The 25,869-nt window shown below is 35.5% G+C and overlaps 1 protein-coding gene across 1 annotated transcript; it reads left to right on the top strand.

Annotated features, from left to right (window-relative positions):
* The first annotated feature begins 1,496 nt into the window (after positions 1 to 1,496).
* On the top strand, positions 1,497 to 25,593 carry LOC141629992 (uncharacterized). Its single transcript, XM_074442896.1, has 3 exons — positions 1,497 to 1,880; positions 1,973 to 2,894; positions 25,172 to 25,593. The coding sequence occupies exons 1-3, from the start codon at positions 1,497 to 1,499 to the stop codon at positions 25,591 to 25,593; spliced, it is 1,728 nt and encodes a 575-aa protein (XP_074298997.1).
* The last annotated feature ends 276 nt before the right edge of the window (positions 25,594 to 25,869 follow it).

The following is a 25,869-nucleotide window of genomic DNA, read 5'->3' as shown; positions in this document are numbered from 1 at the left end:
ATTTGTGTATCACCTACTTATATTAGAATAATCTTATTAAAATAAATTTAATCTACTTGTATTAGGATAATTTTATTAAAATATTAAGAAATCTACATTTATTAGGATAATTTTATTAAATTTATTTCGAAATCTACTCTTGTTAAAAATTCTAAAAAAGTTGGACTCTCTAATATATAAATTTAATCTACTTGTATTAGGATAATTTTATTAAAATATTAAGAAATCTACATTTATTAGGATAATTTTAATAAATTTGTTTCGAACTATACTCTTGTTAGAAATTCTAAAAAAGTTGGACTCTCTAATATCGCTCGAAAAGTTTCTACTTTATATATATGTATTGATTACTCTAAACCTAAACTAATTATACACTAATAAAAATTATAAAATTAGCAGAGCACTAACACACAAACTCCACACCTCCAATAATTGCCGATTCACGTCTAATTGTCTAAAGCATTAGCAAGTAAGTCACCAAAGTCCAATTTGTGATTTTTTATGTCAAATTAGCTTTGTGTTATGCGGACAATGCGGTTATGCACTTGTGCTTATGCCTAATTCTCTAATCCTTGGGTTTTTTGCAATTGTTTTTTGTCAATTACAGGTAAGTTAGCTGTAGCAAATAGCAATAACAATTTGATTTTGTATTTGCTCAAATCTCAATACAAAGGTATGTTCTCAAATTTAACTATTTTGATTTATAATCTTCTATTTGAGTTATAAGTTATGTATTTGTATTGTGCAAGTTGTGAGAGAAGTAGACATGAACTTGAAAATTTGATCAATTATAATGTATAAACTAGTATTAATTGAAAATTTGAATTGTCATGCTTAATTAGATATAACTTTCATTTATATAGTGTATTCTTTTTGTGGTAGATGAGTAAGAATACGAAATTTTCTGATTTTTTCAAGAAAAGAAATCAAGAAGAGGTTAACACTAGTAATCCAAATATAACTTCTACGGATGGGACAGAAACTGAAAACCCAAATATAGAAGAATTTAATGATCATGAATCTAACTTGGGTACTGAAAATCCAATTTATGAAGAGCCCCCGTTTAAAGTTCCCCGTGTTGGAGTGTCACATCAGTTATATTTAGAGCGTGATCCAGGAAAAAGAAAGCCAATTTGGGAGTACCAAACATCAAAAGAGCAAAATGATATCCGTAAAACTTTTCTTCAAAAAGGTCCATACACATGGCATACAACAAAATATCCTTGTGACCGAAAGGGTAGAAACTTTTGCTTATCTTGGTTCAAACAATTTCCTGATTGGTTAGAGTATTCACCGACTACTGATGCTGCATATTGTCTCCCATGTTTTCTGTATGCCAAACCAAGTAATCGTCAAAGGGAAAATGCTTTCACAATTGAGGGATTCCGCTCATGGAAGAAAGTAAATGGGAAAGATTGTGCCTTTTTAAGTCATATTGGGCGATATCAAACTCAGATCACAAAGATGCAGTAAAAAAGTGTAATGATCTCTTGAGAATGGAACAACATATTGACACTCTGATTGATAATATAACACCTGAAATTCTTGAAAGGAATCGATTGAAGTTAAAAGTATCAATAGTTGCAGTCAGATGGTTGACTTTCCAGCACTGTGCATTCCGGGGGCATGATGAAAGTCTAGGCTCACTTAATAGAGGTAATTTTCTTGAATTTATTCGAGCTATAGCCTCTTTTAGTAAAGATGTTGAAAAAGTTGTCCTAGAAAATGCATCATACACATCACATCAAATCCAGCAAGAGATATTATCAATATATAGTGATAGAATTCGAGATGTTATACGTAATGAGATTGGTGATCAGAAGTATTGTATAATTGTTGATGAAACAAAAGACGTCTCAAAAAGGGAGCAAATGACAGTGGTATTGAGATTTGTTGAAAAAAATGGTTATATCCAGGAGAGCGTCTTTTTTACTTGATTCATGTCAATGAAACAAATGCATTATATCTAAAGGGTGCAATTGAAAACTGTCTCCTTGCACATAAGTTGAACATTGAAAATATTCGAGGCCAAGGATATGATGGAGCTAGTAATATGCGTGGAGAATGGTCAGGTCTACAAGCTTTGTTTTTGAAAGAATGTCCATATGCTTATTATGTTCATTGCTTTGCTCACAGACTACAACTAGCTTTAATAGCAGCATCCCGTGATGTGATCTCTATTTATCAGTTTTTCTCTAAGCTAACATTTATTGTTAATATCATCATTTCGTCTGCTAAAAGGCATGATCAATTACAAGCAGCCCATTTAGCTGTGATAGAGAGATTGATAGAACTTCAGGAGTTAGAAACTGGGAAAGGACAGAATCAAATAGGCACTATTAAACGAGCAGGAGATACCCGATGGGGTTCACACTTGGGATCACTTAATAGCTTGTTAAATATGTATACCGCTTCATTTTCAGTGTTACAGACCGTAATTAAGAAAGGAAAAGGTGCAAAAAGAGGAGAAGCTGATAAGGCTTATGATGACATGACTTCCTTTGAGTTTGTTCTTGTCTTGCACATTATGATTCAGATTTTGGGGATAACCAATGATCTTTGTCAAGCATTGCAAAGAAAATCACAAGATATATTAAATGCTATCCACCTAGTGTCTAATACAAAGATCTTGATACAAAAGCTAAGAGATGATGGGTGGGAAAATTTGTTACAACAAGTGTTATTATTTTGCAACAACCATGAGATCGAAGTGCCAAACATGGAGGATCATTATATTTATGGGAGAGGAAGATTCAGACAACCAAAAGATCGTGTCACTAACTTACATTATTTTCGATTCGATGTCTTCAATGCTGCGATAGACTCTCAACTACATGAGCTAGATTTTAGATTCAATGATAAAATGATTGAATTGCTTTCTCTTGTTGGAGCTTGTGTCCTCCACAAATTAGTGTGATAACATTTATAAATCTCTTACAGGTTCACAAGGGTATACTTCGTATTTTATCAGTTGATTAATGATTACCTAATAACGGTTAGCTTGCTAGAAAGTTTGACGTTATTATCATGCAGATGGCGGTGATCAACTGGTCCCTAAAAGTCACACCTAAAGGATGTGTTTGAGAGATATGGTTATGGAAATGTAATCACATTGATGCCTTATACGACTAAACAGTTAGTCAATGTGTTGATGAGACGATTATTTAATGCCGATTAAATAATATTAGCTGAGACGAATTAACTGTCAATTCGTAAATTGAATATAATATGTTATATTTAATTAATGTATATAATGTTAGCTTGAACGAATTAATATGTTAATTTGTAATTAAATGTAATCGGTTATATTTAATTAAAGTTAAAGTATATTTTACACGAGATTGTTATAATATATGTTGTCAGGCCGGACTTAATAAATCGACTACAATCAGTTATGTATGGACTTTATTAAAACGGGACAACATGTATGACAATTAATAAAATGTACGCATTATATATAATTTTAGAATAACCAAAAATAAGAGGATTTTATCCTAATTTGTGGTTGTTGCTAAAACCGAAAAAAAGAGAAATAATCCTCTTAATTTCGGAAATTTGGGCCGAAAATTAGAGATAAAAATATCTCCCTCGTTCACTCTTATTTCGGTTACAATAAGAGGAGAGGGGAGATCATTTTTCTACCCTAATTTTTCTAACCTAATCTTGCCTCTCTCATCAAAACATAAAACACAAAACCCTAATTAATTTTACAGAAAATTTGGGGATCGATTCTAGCAAAAGAACAAGGGCATATCTCATATCATCTTGGGTGCAACTGATAGGAGAATATCATTGCGATATTGTTCATAGGCCTTATTAGCTAGGACGGAAGGTTATTTCTTATTCATTCTCTACTTTTGTTTATGTAATTCATTTTATGACTCGCATTCGTCATTATAATTCATTATAATCCTTAATAATAAGGGAAGTATACAGATTATTTCCCACAAGTGGTATCAGAGCCAAGGCCACGAATTTTATTTTGATGATTTTCATAAAATTGGATGTAAACAATTTTAGGGTTTCGAAAAAAAAAGGCACGGCTGAAATTTTTTTTTTATGCCGAATTGATTTTTTTTTGCAGCCGGTTTTGTTCTTGTTTTGTTGTTTTGATTCCATTTGATTTACTCATATTATTGTTTTAATAGGTTAAAATGATAATATAATGAATTTGTAGATGTGTTGATTTAATAAAATTTAAATTGATATGTAAATGGAATTGCTTAGTTTCATTGATGATAAATTGTTTTTGCTATATTGTTTTTGGCATAAATGGTTCTAAATTGTTGTTTAGAATCATGTTTCATAAATTTACATGTTTAAATTAAAAGATGAATATGCCAATCTTGTTAATAGCAACAATAAACGATTTTGTTCATCAATATCATGTTTTTGCATTTTAGGGCGTAATGCCGTTTTGATAAGAATCCGAGAAAAGAAAAAAATTTTTTTTTTCTATTTCTGTTACTGTTCACGTCCAGCAGAATTTAAAAAAAAAAAAATTGTTTTTTTTTTCCTTTCGGTTTTTGCTGAAAAACCGAGAAAAGGTTTTCTTTTTATTGGGCTGTTTCAGTTTTTTTGCCAAGAAAAATTTTAAAGACAAATTTTTGTTGTTGTTTTTGGCCAATAATTATAATTATACATTTTAATGTATGATTAATTGTAGTGAAAAGGTTCACATATAAAGATACCTAATTATTTTAAAGCAGTTTAAAATATTGATGGATTAAATTCATATTACAAGTTTAATATGAATTAAGTTTGAAATTAATGTGATTAATTGAGGAATTGTCACTTAATTTGATAATTTAAATAGGTGGTTTGGATAAAATTAATCAACATAATTAAAGAATTATGTCTTGCATGTTTAATTTTTTTTAGTTGATGCTTTTCTTTTGTTGAATGAATCGTTGAATGAATTGCAATCGGTTGTAATTTGTAATACCTAGTGTGGCCTTAGTTAATTATGTTTTCGTAATGAAGGAAACATAATTTTTATGTAATTATGAGATCTCGAATCTCCTTTTATTTTCTTTAAGTATTATGGTTTTTAAATTAGAATGTAAATAGGTTTATTATGTAATTTAAAATTGTAATTTTAAAGAAGACTAAAGATGGCGATTGGAGCTCACTCCCGCTACATGGATCAAGATGGAACATCAAGACAAGCTTCTCGGGTCCATGGATGGATTCCAAAGTTGTATTTATGTTCATTTTGATAGGATAGGCCACACTAGTACTTTATTTTGTTTTACGTTTTACCGTTCTTATTGCTTTTTATTCACATGCTAGTTAATGCATCATTTTCCGCCTAAAACCAAACCACCTACTAAAATGCATGAAAATTGACACATATCGGTTGTATGTTAGTTTTCATAGACATACAGATGTCACATGTTTATTAAGCCATCACCTTAGTTTATTCATTCACGCATGCTAGATATTAGTTCACTTAAAATGAATTAACATAAAGTTGATTGGATCTTCTTCTAAAATGGAAATTGAGACTAGTCTTTATAAGGGCAAACAACTATGAATCTCTTCTTCGTCGGTAGGCATAATATGACCCCTTCTACGTTGGGTAAGTAGTTTATGTTGACTTAGTTTATCTCAACATTATAGTCCGAAGAGTTTCTCGTGATTATGATGGACTAAAGATAGAATTTGCAGAAATTTATCGACCAAGAATTCTAACAGTAGAATTAGCCAAAAGGCTGGCTTATCAATTTACAGGTAATTGAGTCTTGGGATCATTTATATAATTCTTGAAGAAAGTCAATTGTATAAATGCATGAGTCTTCGCGTTATAACAGTATTGCATTAGACTTAAATTAAAATCGATGCACATGCTTATTATTTATTCATCTTTTCACAGTGTAGAACACGTTTATATTACTATTATAACAAATGGCTGGAAATAACGAAATCCCAATGCCAAGTGCCACACTTGGACGCGAGTCCTGGCTGAAAGTTTTTATGGACAACATGAATCAGTACACGCGACTGAAGAATGATGGGTTCAACTTTGCGGATCGGCGGCAAGACTACGGAATGCTTGCCATTCTTTGACGGTAAGCTCAAGTACTTAACTGAGCCAATACCGGTAAACCCAAGCCCCAATACGGGAGTTAACGAGTCACTTGCTTATAGTGATTTCGTCATGGAAGCGGGTGCGATAAAGAACCTACTCATCTTTGCAATGGAAACCAATTTGCAGAGACGCTTCATTGCCCAAGGTGCGAACAAGATTTTCACCACGCTCACTAACGAGTTCTCTGTTAGGAAATGTGTCCTCAACAATAGTGCGATCACATGATTTCAATATCATTATTAAATCTCATACCAAGAATACGAAAGGGATGATACATTACATATATAGTCAACTGGTCCACACATATCGGTAATGATTGGCTGGCTAGAGTTTGACATTACTGTCGTGCGACGGTGGTGATCAGTTGATCCCTTGAGGTCACACCTAAAGGACGATTCCCTTAATTGGTATACCGATATAGATTAATTAATTCCTTAAAATTGAACAATTCAATTTGTGAGAGAGAATATTTATATCTTATTATAATGGGATTAAATAAGATTCATTTTAGTAATTAAAAGGCTTTATTACTAAAATTGATTATTGTTTGAGAAACAATAGAGATAAGAATGAATGGTTCAATATAATTATAAGATGTTGTGGATTATAATTAAATGACCCATTTTATTTATATGATCAAGTATCACTAGTCAATTTGTTGAATGTAATTTAATTAATTTATAAAATGATATTTATGTGATAAATATGCATTAAATTAATTAATAACATGTAACATAATACATGAGACATATTGTGTGACAAATGACAAAATTGACAAAAATAAAATGGTAGTCCATTTTACATAAATGGACCGAAATATTGGGTGGTGGAAGGTGTTAGTGGGTGATATTATTTTATGTGATAATGTTTAAATAATAACACCTACATAATGTAGCCTTACACACCTACATATTTTGATAAGAGAAAAAGCATAAAGGAGATTCCTTTTTGGCCTATTCTTGTGGCCTTACACGGTTGCATGCATAAAATAGGAGGACTTTTGTTCTCATTTTTGTTGCTCATTCATTCACACTCTACCATTCAAAACACATGCAAAAGTTCATGAATTATTCTCTCTTTAATCTTCATCAAAAAGGATGAATTTTTGATTCAAATTTGTTCAAAAGATTACTAAAATTATCAATGTAATATATGAGTATTAGTAATCAATTTTAAGGTAAACCACAATATAAATATCTAGTACATATTAGTTTGTGGGTTTAAGGGATAGTCTTGGGTGCTACTAATTGGAGGGCTTCTATTTTGAGATCATGTATGTTCATCCAATATTGGAAAGCTCAAGAACTAACAAGAAGAAGATCTTGTTGGTGCCCATTTGACCGAAATTCATATGGTGAGAAAATGTAATAGTTAATTAGATTTTGAGATGCGTGCCACAACCGAATTTCAAGGGACCAATGGAGTTGGTTTCCGAATATGTAATAGTTAATTAGATTTTCTATTTTAGGAAGGCCATACTAGGATTTATTTAATTTATGCTTTGCATTTTATTTACATGTTGCATGCATCGCTAAATCGCCATAACTAAAACATGCATCATCTTTTAATCGAGTATATCGACCGTGTCAATTATAATTATCGTAGTTCACCGCTTTAGTTCACTTAAAACGTGATAGATAATAAATTGACATGACCTCTCGCTAAAATAAACAAGTGAGACATAGCCTTAGCAAAGAGTAGAAACCATGAAAACCTATTTCGTGAGGGAGTGCACTCGGCCACACCGGGGTACAAACCTTGTTACGTAGGGGAAGTGGGTGATAAATGTCTATCCACCGAATTCATGTTGATAAGGGATGTATCGGCCACACCGTGCCCAAGTTGATGTGGATTTGGATCATGGACACATTTATTCGAAATTTGGGTTGAACTCAACAAAAGTTTTTGATAAGGGATGTATCGGCCACACCGTGCCCTTGTCGGATGTGTTTTGGGTTAAAGATAAATATTAATGTAATTTTATCGACCAAGAGTTCTAAAAGTAGAATCGATTAAAGAGTTAAACCACCGAGTTATATTGATAAGGGATGTATCGGCCACACCGTGCCCAAGTTAATATGAATTTGGATCTTGGAATCATTTATCATAGTTGGGTAGAGGTCACTATGTAAATGCTATACTTGTTTTTCCAAGTATTAATAAAACGATAAATGTTAAGTTTTCCATTATTTCGTTATTATATTGTTCTATTTCTTTACCACAATTCATATACGATATCATTTCGATTTTTGATTCAAAACTCCATTAAAATATCGTAACTAAAGACAAAATTTGAATTTTCTTCTAAAGACCTCAGAAGAACCATTGCTAAGGATCTCTTGTAAAGAGTATAGATTAAAGTTATTCATTAATCAAACAGGTTTTTGATTCTTGACTAACACATCTACTTACAATGGATTGTTATTCATATACTTAATTGAATTAAGTACCTTGAAGCGATAAATTATTTTGGTAATTAGATTTGTCAGAATTCGTAATTGACCAAAATAACGCAACCACTTCAATGAAAGTTTTAAGACTAAAACGAACAAATGAAGAGTAATCTTCATGAATTCAATTTTGCTTCTCAAAGCAAAGACTCATTGAAATAAGTGGGAGCATTCTCTTAAACCGTTAAGATGAGGACGAGGTTCAAGAAGTAAAGATTATAATGGAATTGATACAAAGGTAATGTTAAAGGTAAAGTTGTTGAGAATGACGATATTAAACCTATCAATCCCGACCGATAAGTTTCCATTGTCTTAAATGTTGGACACGAGAAAGGAGACTACCCCAAATTATTGAAGAATCAACAAGTTAGTTGTGGGACATCTAATAAGACCTTCTTCTTTAAATGTTTATTTGATTGACATAAAATTTTGCTAGTACTACTTCGTCAATATTGGAAACCGGTGGTGGTTTTCATCATTATGTTTGATACATAGGATGATTAGAATATAACGACTAGCAACAATGAAGTCGAGAGATAGAGTCATTGTGTACTAAATCTAGTTTTCGGGTTTGGAGTTGTACTTAATTGTGACTATTAAGTACATAAACTCTAAATAAGAATACAAACTTGTTAAGATACAAAAGAGGTTTCACTTTTGTGACCCTATACACCACAATTTGATGTATGGCTAGCCCATTATCAAGGTGATAATATTCTAAACCAAACTAGAATGATATATTATGAAGATGATGCAAGACTCGAATTGGTAACCCAAGATTAAACCTTAAATTCTGGAATGATGAACACAAAGAGTTATAGAGTACTCTTGAAACCATTAGATTGTTAATGGTATATGCGTATCTTGTATTCAAAGCAAGATATCTCGTGCCTTTTGGTTGAAAAGGAGATCGAGGTTGTAAATCATTGATCCAAAATAGGTTGATCATTTTCTTTTACCAACGATTTAGGTTGACACTAATGTGTTCACTTAATAAGGTAAATAGAGAAATCTTTGAAGAAGTTCAAAAGTTCAAAGAAGCACGATTTAGTCGTGATGGGATTATCAAAGTGAAGACTTTGATATAAGCCAAAGGAAATGTGATATAGTATCACAAGTTAATCTCTCTTAGCACGCATTATAGAATAATGTGTGATTGGATAAGAATTCAAATGTTATTCAATATGGTTTGAACTTCGATCAAGTTACTTTGAGTCACTTGATCCTTTTGGGGATTTTATCATTTTTGTCTAAATTATTTTTCCACTAAATCGAATCATATGAGATATGAAATGGTAAAGGTACCATGTTTGTAAGTTTTCACAAGAAACAGATGCTCATTTTTCCCTTTCAATTATCACCGAAACGACGGGTTTGCGGCTCGTGAAGTCTTCTTTCTAAAATACAAGTTTATTTCTAGAAGACAGAGTGGGAGAAATTATTCAAGAGCCACAAAGAATGCCACAAAGATTTTGTGTCGCAAGAAACTGGTCTTTCTTGGCTACATGAGACGTTTTGTGTAAGACGTTGTTTCTTTAAAACCTAGGAGGTTAAATTCGTCATTTGTTGAAAATGATGAATTCATGCTACTTTTAAGAAAGTAAATAGCTTATAACTTACAAAGAAATTGTTTGATTCAAGTTGATTACTTCTGGAAAGTAATAAACATATGACTTACATAAGAGTGTTTAAGTCACAACTCAATACAAGGCTTAGAGCCATGAAAATCCGAAATAAAAGGGCTTGATTAGTGACAAAGGGTTTTGCACTAATAAAGAGAGATTTCAATGTTTGATTGGTTGCAAAGGTTTTTGAACCAGTTGAAATGCTTGAGTCTATTTGGATCTTCTTAGGGATTGTGTTTCATTACTATGAAATACATAGCGAGTGAATCTAAAACCCACTTCTTCAATTAGAAGGAATGTATTCAATACATGTCTTGAGTTTTGAAGATTCTTGCAATCCTAAGATAATGTGAAACTTAAGAGAGGGTCTTAAGTAGGACATCAATGAGTTGGAATCAACATTTTTGATCATGTGATAAAACATTTCTCGATAAGTCGAGAAGTTGTGTTTATACATGAAGTTTAGTGGGAGTTACGGAAATTTTAATTAGTCTTATATGTGAATGACATATTGATCATCGAGAATGATTTAAGACTCTTGGAGTACTCTAATACATCTTTAATATCCGGATTTATGAAGATAAATCCACATGATATTAGCGTCAATAAGAAGTCTTATGTTGATAAGATTCATGACTTGTTCAATTAAATTAAACATATTTGATTGATTCCATTTGCTTCATTGCGGATCAATTAAATAAGTAATGATGTATAACACTTCATATGCTTTGAGTATGATGAATTGTTTCAAAATCGAATTTAAGTAATCTTTACCAAGTAAGCCATAAAGATTACCCTTAAGTGCTTGCAGAAGCATTAAGGACGTAAAGCAAAGTGTTTATGATGCAATTTTGTGTAAGAGTGTTACACAAGTGACAATTGACAATTGAGATTGCGCATGGTTTCCGACAAAACCATAATCAAAACACATTAGGATGGTTAAGATACCATTGTGGCTATGCTAATTAAGAAGTAGATTTTCTAGAATCGTTCTAGGCAATAAAGAACAATGAGAGATATTTATAACGGAAATTGAGTACACTTGCAATCATGAGATGTGCAAGAGAATGAGTCCCGCACACTGTGAAAACAGTGGGAGCTATTCTTAGGCTAGAGGGCCTATGTCTTGATTGGATCTCGACACGTACTCAGAAAGTTTTGTGATGCAAATGTATACATTACAAAGGAAAACGAGTATGTAGTAAGGTTGAGTAAGGTACAAGAAGTTGATAAAACTTACTAACCAAAGCCTTCTCATAGGCTAAACATGATGAATCATGTCATTTCAATTAAATTGAAATGAACAACTACATACAAGATCAAATTAGATTATTGAACATGAAATAGTAATCAGGCATTGACTATTCATATGTGATAATCGCATTTGTCGTTCGAGTTTTACTTTAAAACTCTTTTATTATACTTTGTTACATCCAAACGGGTTGTAGAGACAACATTGAACCCCGTTAAAGTGAACACGGATTAGCATGGTATTCGCCCATAGTCACTTGTATGAGGTGACGTCTCGAAGTGACTAGAGTGTGATGCGATTGATGGCAAGTTCAAGTGCCATAGAGTCATGTGAGATGACTAGTCGATCACATAGGCACACTGTTAGGAACACTTTGTCGGGCAGTGACCGCTTATAGAGTTCTGGCAAATTTATAAAGCCTGGTCGTGGCGAGAGCTACTATAGTATTCTAATGAGTCGATTCTTTTGACTAAAGACTGTTCGCCTAAGATGACACAGTTTCAGATTAACTTTGATTTGTGTTACTACGACCTTCGTAAATGGGGTTAAATGGGCATATTTTGGGTTATGATGGTTGTGGCTAGTCGAAGGGAATAAATGCGATAGGAATTGTCCACCCCCTTGTCAGGGTTAAAACAATATCTCAGGGCCACTCGAGGAGTAATGAACTGGAAATGCGTGGCCACGCTCGGAAGGTATCCATGGTGGATAAATTCCGGTCAATCAGTTATTCTCCAGATCGAGGAAACCACTCTCGATATGATCACTTGCAAGTACGACCCGAAAGACACCTTGCATTGAGTGGGAGATAGTAATAGGACAAGAGAATTGGTGACGCACACTTGTCGAGGACAAGTGGGAGATTGTTGGAAAATGTGTCCTCAACAATAGTGCGATTACATGATTTAAATATCATTATTAAATCTCATACCAAGAATACGAAAGGGATGATACATTACATATATAGTCAACTGGTCCACACATATCGGTAATGATTGGCTGGCTAGAGTTTGACATTACTGTCGTGCGACGGTGGTGATCAGTTGATCTCTTGAGGTCACACCTAAAGGACGATTCCCTTAATTGGTATACCGATACAGATTAATTAATTCCTTAAAATTGAACAATTCAATTTGTGAGAGAGAATATTTATATCTTATTATAATGGGATTAAATAAGATTCATTTTAGTAATTAAAAGGCTTTATTACTAAAATTGATTATTGTTTGAGAAACAATAGAGATAAGAATGAATAGTTCAATATAATTACAAGATGTTGTGGACTATAATTAAATGACCCATTTTATTTATATGATCAAGTATCACTAGTCAATTTGTTGAATGTAATTTAATTAATTTATAAAATGATATTTATGTGATAAATATGCATTAAATTAATTAATAACATGTAACATAATACATGAGACATATTGTGTGACAAATGACAAAATTGACAAAAATAAAATGGTAGCCCATTTTACATAAATGGACCGAAATATTGGGTGGTGGAAGGTGTTAGTGGGTGATATTATTTTATGTGATAATGTTTAAATAATAACACCTACATAATGTAGCCTTACACACCTACATATTTTGATAAGAGAAAAAGCATAAAGGAGATTCCTTTTTGGCCTATTCTTGTGGCCTTACACGGTTGCATGCATAAAATAGGAGGACTTTTGTTCTCATTTTTGTTGCTCATTCATTCACACTCTACCATTCAAAACACATGCAAAAGTTCATGAATTATTCTCTCTTTAATCTTCATCAAAAAGGATGAATTTTTGATTCAAATTTGTTCAAAAGATTACTAAAATTATCAATGTAATATATGAGTATTAGTAATCAATTTTAAGGTAAACCACAATATAAATATCTAGTATATATTAGTTTGTGGGTTTAAGGGATAGTCATGGGTGCTACTAATTGGAGGGCTTCTATTTTGAGGTCATGTATGTTCATCCAATATTGGAAAGCTCAAGAACTAACAAGAAGGAGATCTTGTTGGTGCCCATTTGACCGAAATTCATATGGTGAGAAAATGATTTCTTCACTTATTTATTTTAGTTTGCATGCATAAGATTTGTAATTTATTTTATGACTAAATAAATTTGAAACATATAAGAATATGTTTAGTAATGAGATATAGATTTCCTACATTCTCAAAAGCACCGAGAATCGTTATTTATGAGCATAACTGTCGCTTCTTTGATGTGAAACCCCAAAAGGGCCAACCGGTTAGCCCACACATTCTTAACATGTTTGAGAATATCGAGAAATTGGAGGCACTTGATTGTAAAATCAGTGAGAGCATAGTCATTGATTGTATGCTTCATTCTCTTCACGATGGTTTTGCCCTTTTCAGGGCGAACTACTACATGAATGACTTAAAGAAAAGTCCTCATGAGCTACACTCACTTCTCATACAGACCGAGAAGGATATGAAATTGAGTGGGAGCATGAAGCAGGATGTTCTCACGATTTCCAACAAGGGTAAAGGTAAGGGCAAAGCTTCAGGCGACCTAACTGTAGGTAGGCTAAAGTTTAAGAAGCCAGGAAACGGTAAGAGTGGGCCGGGTGAGACTAGTGGCTCACATGGCAAGGCAAAGAGCAAGGGCGGTGACATTGAATGCCACCATTGTCACAAGACTGGACATTGGAGGAGGAACAGTCCCGTGTACCGTGAGGACATTAAAGCAGGCCGCGCCGTTCCTGTTGGTATGTCATCTTATATTCATATGATTGATGATACCTGTCAAAGTAAGTATCAAAAATAATATTTATAAAACCAAACTACTACTAGCAAGTGGTAGTAAGGGTCGATCCGCAGGGAGGTAGGGAGATAATAGTTGTTATTAATTCTAGTCTAAGGGTAACAGTTGTGGGGGTTTTGATATGTATTAAATCTAAATCTAGAAATATAAACTAAATAGCAGATAGAAATAATAAAAGATGTAAACAATGATAAAAGGAATGCTAAGACGGTCGGTTCACTATAGCTGCGATGGCACAATAATCCTAGGTAGTCCGAAATACAGTCGTGTAGGATGGGTAAAACAAGTCCTTTTGGTCCAAGTTAACTAGTAGCTCCTTTCGGCCTATGCTACTAGTCCCTATGTCTCGCTAATACTAGCTCTCGCCCTGAAAAGTGATTCATAAAGCCTAAATTACATTATCTCTCGATCTCAGCAATTTAGTCGTCTCAACTCGTTAATTAATGCCCTTCCCTATCTTTCGATCTACGGGTTGGTCAAAACTAAGCATCTAACAAGTCTCCTCTCGGTCTCATTGTTAAATATTGCACTTAACGAATTATATGGTGCTAATCAGACACGAAGTCAGTCGATCGACCAACTACCCCAGTCGATCGACTAACCGGCTCAGTCGATCGACCAGTTAAGCCAGTCGATCGACCAAGCCCTAATGCGGGTTCACCTATTCTACTGCCATCTACGCCATAGATCCCCTACATCTTAGCACGAATGATTTAGCTAGACATATTAGCGATAATAAAAACAGTAAAATTAACAACTAAAGCAAACGAATTCATAATTGAATTAACTAAATAATTAACTAATATGAAACGATAAATTAGCTTTGGGAAATATAACTAGCAATTCTAACTATGGAAGAATAAAAGAAACGAAATTGAACGGAAGAACAGAGAATACCGTAAAGAGGAATTGCAGCGAAATGATCAAACCCTAATGCAAAAGAAAACTTTATTGACGGAAAATTTATCTAAACTAATGAATACTCGATTGTATGATAGGAACTGAATTAAACTAAGCTAATGAATGATGAATAATGAATAGGAAAGGAGTTACGTTATATAGGAATGTCACGTAAAACCCTTATTCCTAAACCTAATTACAATGGGCTTCCCCGTCTTTTAATTTGCGCGTCAGCTCGTGGGATGGTCGATCGACCACTGAGGCCAGTCAATCTACTGACTCTTGCTGAACAGTAGCTTCTGTTAGTCGTGCTCTGGTCGATCGACCAAAGGTGCTGTACAGTAATGGATTCTGACGAATTCTGCAGCGCGCAATGATCTTAAAAGAGCTGCCATTTCTTCGTTACTTGGTCAAATCAGGCGTTCTACGCGGCGTTGGAAAGCTAAGAGGATAAGATTTCACCTACAATTGGAATCTCTCGATTATCAGCTCTAGAACTCGATATATTGCCATCTGAAGCAGGCTGTAATATCGTGAAGTGCTTCTTTGCTTGTTAAACTCGTACGCACCCATGCTTTTCCTATCTTTAGGCCTTGAAACGCGCACCAAGCTCATTCCTCGAGTCAATACCTCATGTCAAATCCTATGCTAAACACTCGGGAACGGATTCGGCTAATTTTTCGCTGGATTCTTCACATTTCTGCAATTTTATACAAAAACTCGAAAGTAGACGGAAATAGGGAAAATAGTAGCATAAAATACATAATTGATCTCTGAAATGCGTGTAAAATAGGGTGTAAAACATCATATAAATGACACGCATCAAACTTCCCCAAACCAAACCCTTGCTTGTCCCCAAGCAAGAACTAGACTCGATCCTAAAACCTAATGGAACGAGTTCAATCTCAGAGCGAAATGCAAACCGAATAGCCTAAACCAATTTAATGCAACAACTAACAATCAATTAGCAATATGAATCATGCAAACGAGTTATGTAGTCGTTAAAAATTGCTGAACCGTCAACCTTGCAAGATCATTAAAATTGGACTCTCACGAGTCGCTCATATCACTCAATGAATACGGGTGAGTATATGTAAAAGATAGAAAGAAGTAATATTTTAATGACTCTCACCTAACTACGACCTATAAGAACATGCCTGCAATCTAATATGAAAATGATCTCTACAACCGTACATATGCATTCCAACCAAACAAATGACCATGACACATGCCGAGGTAAATATGCATATGTGAGGTAATGGGTAAGAAGAGGCAAAACATTTATGGGAATGTGGAGGTATAGGTGATCAAGCTAGTACCCTTTCAAAACCATATGACATCATCCACTTCCTTACTCAAAATTAAATCGATGAAACGGTGCTATAACTAGCACTAAACTCACAACCCAACAACAAGTCAACTCCCCAACAATTAGAAATAATACATGGGAGTACAAAATCACCAACTCATAACAATTGCAACATGTGATTTTTTTGAATTTTCTTTTTCTTTGCAGTACTCAGTCGATCGACCAATGTAGCCGGTCGATAGACTGAATTTTTTTTTCTTTTCGTATTCTGGCTTTTTTTTCTTTTCTTTCTTTTCAAACCTTTTTCTTTCCTTCCCTTTCACCATTTCACCAACATCTTAATAAAGAGTAAAATAACCAAACCGCAATAAACACATTCCCAAAAACTAAGACCACTAGCTTGACAAAGGCAGGCTAAATATAGGATGTAGTTAAGGGACGAAAGGCTAAATTTGGCTATGAGGAGTTTATGGGTAAGAATGGAATAAAGGGGACATCTACCACATGTGTCAACAAACCACAGACCAAATGCATACAGGTATTAAGCAGATTAAGTTCATATTTATGCATATTGATGTAACATGTTTCATAAGGAGTATACTCATAATCCTAGATAAACTGGTCATGAATGACACCAGTTAAAAGGCTCTAAACTCAGAAAATAATGTAGTTTACCAAAAATCTAAGTCAAGTCTCAAGATTCAGCGAGATAATTAACGAAAACTCGTAGACTATGCATATATGATTCTACTAATAACATGTCAATTAGCAAGGCTTAGGCATAAACGGCTGAAAATGCAATGTCATCATTGAAATACTACCATTTCGACTCGACCTAAATGCAAAGGTAAACGTGCAATTTTTTGAATTTTTTGTTGTTGAATTTTCTGTATATATGGAGAAATTAAATAACAATGCAAACAGAATAATTAAACGTGAATGCAAAAACAGAATGAATGCAATGCAAAACTCTTCCCCAAACCAAATCACACAATGCCCTCATTGTGTAAAATCATGTGTATAAATAAGCAAAGGAAATTGGGATTTTGCGATAAAAAACTAAATAAGACATGAAATTGGGACTCGGAAACTTACAAGATTTTAAGCGCAAAAGGAAACCTCCCAAAACCAGCGTGAGCTAGGAGGTTTCAGTAGCCAGCAGTGCTACCATAAAGTGCCTGAAAAGACAGAAAATACCGCGCATTATCCGAGAAAACAAAAATGAAGCGGTAAATTACGTGCAAAGAATTAAATTGAAGAAAGAAGTACATCAGCTACAGTGGTCGATCGACCGATGGTCCTGGTCGATCGACCAGTTCACGATGATCAGAGGGTACTGATCTCTGCGAAGCGATCGATCGACCCGGCTAGGTCAGTCGATCGACTGACCTACCTGAGGAAACAGCTTCTTTCTTCGAATTAACTCAATGAATTGAGTTAACTTGGTCTAATAACCTGTAAATGCACATAAAAACGCGCCCAAAATTGCGCTAAATCCAATTGTAACAGTCTAAAGACGGAAATTAAACTAAGCACACACTAAGAGTTTTTATTTATAAACAATTATGATGTTTTATTCAAAACAAAAACAAAACACATCCGGGTTGCCTCCCGGCTAGCGCTGGTTTCAGACCGGTCCCGCTCGACCTCTTTTTCAGCCAACTACTCTAATTGAACCCAATCAAAGCAACTCAAAGCTCGCAGCAACCTGTCAAATAGCTGCGCATGTGCTACACAAAACTGTAAGTAGCACCATAAGACAGAAATAACATAGGAAATCAAAATGTAAAAACATTTAAGTCTAACAAATTTCCTATGACAGCTCCTAAAATCATTCACAAAATTATTCCTCCCTCCAGCTAAGGACGGAATATAGAAGCTCAAATTAGCCGCGGGTGGAGAACGAGAGAGCTCAACAGCATTCAACCCAAAAACAATGCGAGTAGAATTTAAATGCTCAGACGGGTAAGAACTGTGAGGTGAAGGAGTCTGGTCAGCTAAAGGTGAAGGTGGATAATCGTTCCAAATGCATGGGGATGTAAAGTCAAATGGGTCAATGTGGTCTCCTAAAATAGGCTCATCATCGATATCATCATAAATATCTCATTTAACCTCTAGACTATCACTCTCCTCATCGCTAGACTCATCAAGATGGAGGTTCTCAAAGAGAGCCTCCAAATCGTCCTCACTAACATTGCAAGAATCATAAAGGGGTTCTAGACTATCCTCATAAAAAGTATTGCCAACCACGCTAATGGTCTCCTCTACGTCTCCGTCGGTATTTCCTAGATTGGTTTCTAAGGTCTCACCCACCCCCTCATCTGAGTCAACATGAAGAGAAAAAGTAGGTTTAAGAGATTCAGTAGCAAACCAATTAAAGAATTCTAATACCTCAATTACGGGGATTCCTTCGAAATCCCACTTACCTATAGACTCGAGGTATGCTCGCGTAAGGTCATTCATATGCCGGAAAATAGTGCAGCATATTTGGAGATCAGAAAAGGCATCTCGTCTGGGCTCAATAAACTCCCAAAGTCTGGCTAAATAAGCACCAAAGATTTCATCCTCTTCCTATGGAAAACTCAGAATATAAAACATGAGAACGGTCTCAAGGAACCGAAGTTCCCTGAGACTAAAAAAAGAAAGACTAAAATTAAAAACAACTAGAACTAGCGCTGCCTCCCCGATACCTATCGAAGTAAGTATCAAAAATAATATTTATAAAACCATACTACTACTAGCAAGTGGTAGTAAGGGTCGATCCGCAGGGTGGTAGGGAATAGTTGTTATTAATTCTAGTCTAAGGGTAACAGTTGTGGGGTTTTTGATATGTATTAAATCTAAATCTAGAAATATAAACTAAATAGCAGATAGAAATAATAAAAGATGTAAACAATGATAAAAGGAATGCTAAGACAGTCGGTTCACTATAGCTGCGATGGCACAATAATCCTAGGTAGTCCGAAATACAGTCGCGTAGGATGGGTAAAACAAGTCCTTTTGGTCCAAGTTAACTAGTAGCTCCTTTTGGCCTATGCTACTAGTCCCTAGGTCTCACTAATACTAGCTCTCGCCCTGAAAAGTGATTCCTAAAGCCTAAATTACATTATCTCTCGATCTCAGCAATTTAGTCGTCTCAACTCATTAATTAATGCCCTTCCCTATCTTTCGATCTACGGGTTGGTCAAAACTAAGCATCTAACAAGTCTCCTCTCGGTCTCATTGTTAAATATTACACTTAACGAATTATACGGTGCTAATCAGACACGAAGTCATGATCGATCAACCCTACGATCGATCAACTAAGGCTCGATCGATCGACCAGTTAAGCCAGTCGATCGACCAAGCCCTAATGCGGGTTCACTTATTCTACTACCATCTATGCCATAGATCCCCTACATCTTAGCACGGATGATTTAGCTAGACATATTAGCGATAATAAAAACAGTAAAATTAACAACTAAAGCAAACGAATTCATAATTGAATTAACTAAATAATTAACTAATATGAAACGATAAATTAGCTTTGGGAAATCTAACTAGCAATTCTAACTATGGAAGAATAAAAGAAACGAAATTGAACGGAAGAACAGAGAATACCGTAAAGAGGAATTGCAGCGAAATGATCAAACCCTAATGCAAAAGAAAACTTTATTGACGGAAAATTTATCTAAACTAATGAATACTCGATTGTATGATAGGAACTGAATTAAACTAAGCTAATGAATGATGAATAATGAATAGGAAAGAAGTTACGTTATATAGGAATGTCACGTAAAACCCTTATTCCTAAACCTAATTACAATGGGCTTCCTCTTCTTTTTATTTGCGCGTCAGCTCGTGGGATGGTCGATCGACCACTGAGGCCAGTCGATCGACTGACTCTTGCTGAACAGTAGCTTCTGTTAGTCGTGCTCTGGTCGATCGACCATGTAGGTCAGTCGATCGACCAAAGATGCTGAACAGTAATGCATTCTGACGAATTCTGTAGCGCGCAACGATCTTAAAAGAGCTGCCATTTCTTAGTTACTTGGTCAAATCAGGCGTTCTATGCGGCGTTGGAAAGCTAAGAGGATAAGCTTTCACCTCCAATTTAAATCACTCGATTATCAGCTCTATAACTCGAGATATTGCCATATGAAGCAGGCTGCAATATCGTGAAGTGCTTCTTTGCTTGTTAAACTCGTACGCACCCATGCTTTTGCTATCTTTAGGCCTTGAAACGCGCACCAAGCTCATTCCTCGAGTCAATACCTCATGTCAAATCCAATGCTAAACACTCGGGAACGGATTCGGCTCATTTTCCACTGGATTCTTCACATTTCTGCAATTTTATACAAAAACAGGAAAGTAGACGGAAATAGGGAAAATAGTAGCATAAACTATATAATTGAGCTCTGAAATGCGTGTAAAATAGGGTGTAAAACATCATATAAATGACACGCATCAATTGAGATTAAGCATGCAAGTTTCGGAACTTGGGTACTTGATACTGGTTGTGGTTCTCATCCGTGTAATCATTTGCAGGGCCTAAGAAACATCACACTTCTCGGAAAGGGTGATGTGGACCTGTGAGTCGGGAATGGAGCTAGAGTTGCTGCTGTCTCGAAGGGAACATATGTAATCCAACTCCCTAGTGGTTTTGAGTTATTTTAAATAACTGTTACAATGTACCCAATTTGTCTAAGAACGTTATTTCAGTTTCCGTACTTGATAAAGACGGATTTTCATTTTTAATAAAGGATAATAGCTGTATTTTCTCTTTCAATGAAATGATTTATGGCAAGGCAGTTTCCATGAATGGAATTTTCATCTTAGATCAAACCACGGAAGTATTACACGTGAATAAAAAGAAATTAAAGGTTGGTGACAAAGATCAAACCTATCTATGGCATTGTCGAATGGGACACATAAATGAGAAACGTGTAAAGAAACCCCTCAATAATGGGACTATTCCCGCATTCGAATTTTCTACATATGGCACGTGTGAATCATGTCTCATTGGCAAAATGACTCGAATTTCCTTCAAAGGTGTTGGAATGCGCGCTAGTGACCTATTAGGACTCATACATACTGATGTTTGTGGACCTATGTCAATTACCGCTAGAGATGGCTATAGATATTTTATCACTTTCACGGACGATTTGCGTAGATACGGATATGTCTACTTAATGAAGCATAAAAGTGAGTCCTTTGAGAAATTCAAGGAATACCTGAACAGGGTTGAGAACCAACTGGGTAGAAAGGTTAAAGCACTCCGTTCAAATCAGAGTGGCGAATATCTTTCAAATGAGTTTAATCAACACCTTAAAGACTGCGGAATCGTTTTGCAGTTAACTCCACCTGGAATACCTCAATTAAATGGTGTGTCCGAACGGAGAAATCGAACCTTACTTGATATGGTTTGATCCATGATGAGTCACACGGTAGTACCTGATTCATTACGGGGTTTTGCTCTTTTGTCAGCTGCTCTTATATTTAACCGAAGTCCGACTAAAGCTGTCGACAAGACTCCTTATGAAATGTGGAAGGGAACGGTCCCTAACTTGTCCTTTATTCGGGTTTGGGGCTGCGAGGCTTATGTCAAGTGGAGACACAAGGATAAGCTCGGCCCGCGATCGGTCAAGACATACTTTATAGGTTATCCAAAAGGAACGTTTGGTCATTACTTCTATTCGCCTACCGAACATCGAGTTTTTGTTGCGGCTAGTGCGACGTTCTTAGAGAAAGAATTTCTCGAGAACAAGACAAGTAATAGAACCTTCGAGCTGTCGGAGATTCATGAACCAACAACCGAGGAACAGATGGAGGAATTTGTTCCTCCAACTGATGATACGGTTAATATTCCTGAGGAACCTAGGAGGTCGGGTAGAGTCTCTCATCCTCCGGACAGATACATTGGTATGGTCGAGGAGAATGACGTTTTACTCCTAGAGAGTAATGAACCCGCTACCTATAAAGGTGCTATGGCCTGTTCCGACTCAAAGCTATGGCTCGAAACCATGCAATCCGAGATGGACTCCATGTATGAGAATGACGTATGGGATCTAGTTGATTTACCTAATAAGGTAAAACCTCTACAGTGCAAATGGCTTTACAAAATAAAGCGTACTGTAGACACGCAACCAGATACCTATAAGGCACGACTAGTGGCAAAAGGTTTCACTCAAGTGCACGGGTTGCATTATGATGAGATTTTTGCACCTGTATTCATGCTACGTTCCATCCGGATAATCTTAGCGATTTCCGCATTTCATGACTATGAAATTTGGCAAATGGATGTGAAAATCTCCTTCTTAAACGGTTATTTGGAGGAAGAGTTGTACATGGTACAACCCGAAGGTTTCATAGATCCTGAACATCCTAAGAAAGTATGCAAGCTTAAGCGCTCCATTTATGGACTTAAGCAAGCTTCTCGGAGTTGGAATCATCGTTTCGACCAGGTGATAAAAGAGTATGGTTTCACTCGATCGGTCGAGGAACCATGCTTATATATCAAGTCGAGTGGGAGCAAGATTGTATTCTTGATATTGTATGTCGATGACATACTCTTGATTGGGAATGACATTCCTCTCCTATCTTCGGTTAAAGAATGGTTGAAGAACCATTTCCAGATGAAAGATCTGGGTGAGGCACAACGCATTTTGGGAATCCGTATCTATCGAGATAGATCACGACGGACGTTATCACTTTGTCAGGAGTCTTATTTGGATAAGATTCTTGAGAAGTTCAGCATGACCAACTCCAAGAAGGGGAACCTTCCAATGACGTCTGGGATGCAGTTGAGCAAGTCTTAGTCACCCACGACGCCTGAAGGGATTGAGCGCATGAGTCGTGTTCCTTATGCATCTGCAATAGGATCAATCATGTATGCCATGATATGCACACGTCCAGACGTGGCATATGCATTGAGTATGACGAGTCGGTACCAAAAGAATCCAGGTGAAACACACTGGATAGCTGTTAAAAATATCCTCAAGTACCTACGGAGGACTAAGGATAGGGTATTGACTTATGGAGGTGATACTAAGCTATGCGCAATCGGTTACGCAGATACTAGCTTCCAAACGGATCGAGATGATTCAAAATCTCAGTCTGGGTTCGTCTTCATTCTTAATGGTGCTGCAGTCAGCTTGAAGAGTTCCAAACAGAGTGTTGTAGCAGATTCTACCACTGAATCCGAGTACTATGCCGCTTCGGAAGCAGCTAAGGAAGCGATATGGATGCGTCAATTCTTACAAGGACTTACGATAGTTTCTAGTTCGAATGATCCGATCACCATCTATTGTGACAATAGAGGTGCCATCTTCCAGGCTAAGGAGCCAAAGTCTAGCAACAAATCTAGACATGTACATCGGAAAGCTCACCTGATCCGTGATTACGTGGAGCAAGAAGAGATAGTGATTGACAAGATAGCTTCGGATGATAACATATCGGACCCTCTCACTAAACCGTTGAATTTTGATAAGCATGAAGGGCACGCTATTTCCATGGGAATTAAACGTGTTCCTGAGTTGTAGTAGTTGATTATGGATTTGATACATTATCTTTTTCATATACTATTTATAACTTCATCGTTTTTATAATATTTTGTTTTTCATCTGGATTGTACTGACAACATTGAACGCCACAAAGTGAACTAAATTACATTATATTTTTGTTTGGTGCGTAATCGCCTTAATGAGCTGATAACTCTGGCTATTATATTGTGCAGTCGATTGATGGTGGGTTCAACGATCCATAAGTCAAACGGTTGACTGATCGATCACAGATGCGAGATTATAACGATACCTCGTAGGACAAATTTTTGTGACAACGTAATGGAGTCCTAAATGTTTAAAAACATTCGGTGCCAGGTCGTAGATAGGACATCCATTGTGTTCCTAGAGTCGATTGTTTTGACTATCGACTGTCTCTTGAGATTAAGACAGTTTTTGGGTGACTTTGGTTTCTTTCTCACGGTGCTGCCGAATCGAGGCTAAGTAGATTTTTTTCGGGTCATTTTATACTGTGCTTACATCTGCAGGATTCGAGTTGAGGAAAATATCAAACCTTTATCAGGTATAGTTATTTCTCAGGGCCACTCGAGGAGTTATAACTGAAATGCATGGCCATGCTCGAATGATGATTCGTTTATCAGTTAAGTTACTCTCTAGTCGGGGAAACCACTCTTGATACAGATCACTTGTAAAATACGACCTTTGTGAATACAGATTTTGCAAATTGTTTTATATTGAGTGGGAGAAATTTTAGGATATGAGAATCGGTTATCGCACATACACTTGTGAGGACAAGTGGGAGTTTGTTGGAGCTTGTGTCCTCCACAAATTAGTGTGATAACATTTATAAATCTCTTACAGGTTCACAAGGGTATACTTCATATTTTATCAGTTGATTAACGCTTACCTAATAACGGTTGGCTTGCTAGAAAATTTGACGTTATTATCATGCAGATGGCGGTGATCAACTGGTCCCTAAAAGTCACACCTAAAGGATGTGTTTGAGAGACGTGGTTATGGAAATGTAATCACATTGATGCCTTATACGACTAAACAGTTAGTCAATGTGTTGATGAGACGATTATTTAATGCCGATTAAATAATATTAGCTGAGATGAATTAACTGTCAATTCGTAAATTGAATATAATATGTTATATTTAATTAATGTATATAATGTTAGCTTGAACGAATTAATATGTTAATTTGTAATTAATAAGTTTGACTCATCCTCGTATTGTTCCAAGTCACAAGATTATTTGTTCTTTGGCAGCTCAGCAGAAATTGGCAACTGTGGACAATCTGCAGAGTAGAGGGTTTAATATGGTTAATCGATGTTCTCTCTGTGAAATTGCCCTTGAGGATCATGCTCATTTGTTCTTTAATTGCTCTTTTTCTAAGGATGTTTGGCAACAACTTCTGCAGTGGATGGGTATGCACCGTGCTGGTTCATGTTTACTTGCTGAACTTGAACAAGCTAATTTTCAAAGTAAGCACAATTGGAGGATGGCCTGGTTTTGTACTTCATTGGCAGCTGCTGTTTATCAAATCTGGAATGAACGTAATTCTCGTCTTTTTAGAGGAAGAAAGGTTGCGGTTACTGAAATTGTTAGCAGGGTTAAGTTTCTTGTTTCTACACGACTCCTCATGTGGACTAGTCATAAGCAATATTCGATTCTAGCTGCTAGTTTATGATCTTGTTGTATAGTGGATAGTCTTTGCAAAAATCTCTTGTAATTTCTTTCATTATTTGAATGAAATGATAAATTTTTTGCAAAAAAAAAAAAATTATAGTTGAAATATATTTTACACGAGATTGTTATAATATATGTTGTCAGACCGGACTTAATAAATCGACTACAATCAGTTATGTATGGACTTTATTAAAACGGGACAACATGTATGATAATTAATAAAATGTACGCATTATATATAATTTTAGAATAACCAAATCGACTTACATGGTCCATG

This window comes from Silene latifolia, chromosome Y (genome assembly GCF_048544455.1).
Source record: "Silene latifolia isolate original U9 population chromosome Y, ASM4854445v1, whole genome shotgun sequence".
NCBI lineage: Eukaryota > Viridiplantae > Streptophyta > Magnoliopsida > Caryophyllales > Caryophyllaceae > Silene > Silene latifolia.
The sequence above is the reverse complement of the archived record's forward strand: the minus strand, read 5'-3'. Positions and strand labels throughout refer to the sequence as shown.

Excerpts from the sequence above, each read along its gene's own strand:
- LOC141629992 (XM_074442896.1), top strand. The coding sequence starts at position 1,497 with ATGGAACAACATATTGACACTCTGATTGATAATATAACACCTGAAATT. Across the intron at positions 1,881-1,972 it reads AAAGGGAGCAAATGACAGTG|GGTGCAATTGAAAACTGTCT; the intron begins GTATTGAGATTT and ends TTATATCTAAAG. Across the intron at positions 2,895-25,171 it reads GCTTTCTCTTGTTGGAGCTT|CTCAGCAGAAATTGGCAACT; the intron begins GTGTCCTCCACA and ends GTTCTTTGGCAG.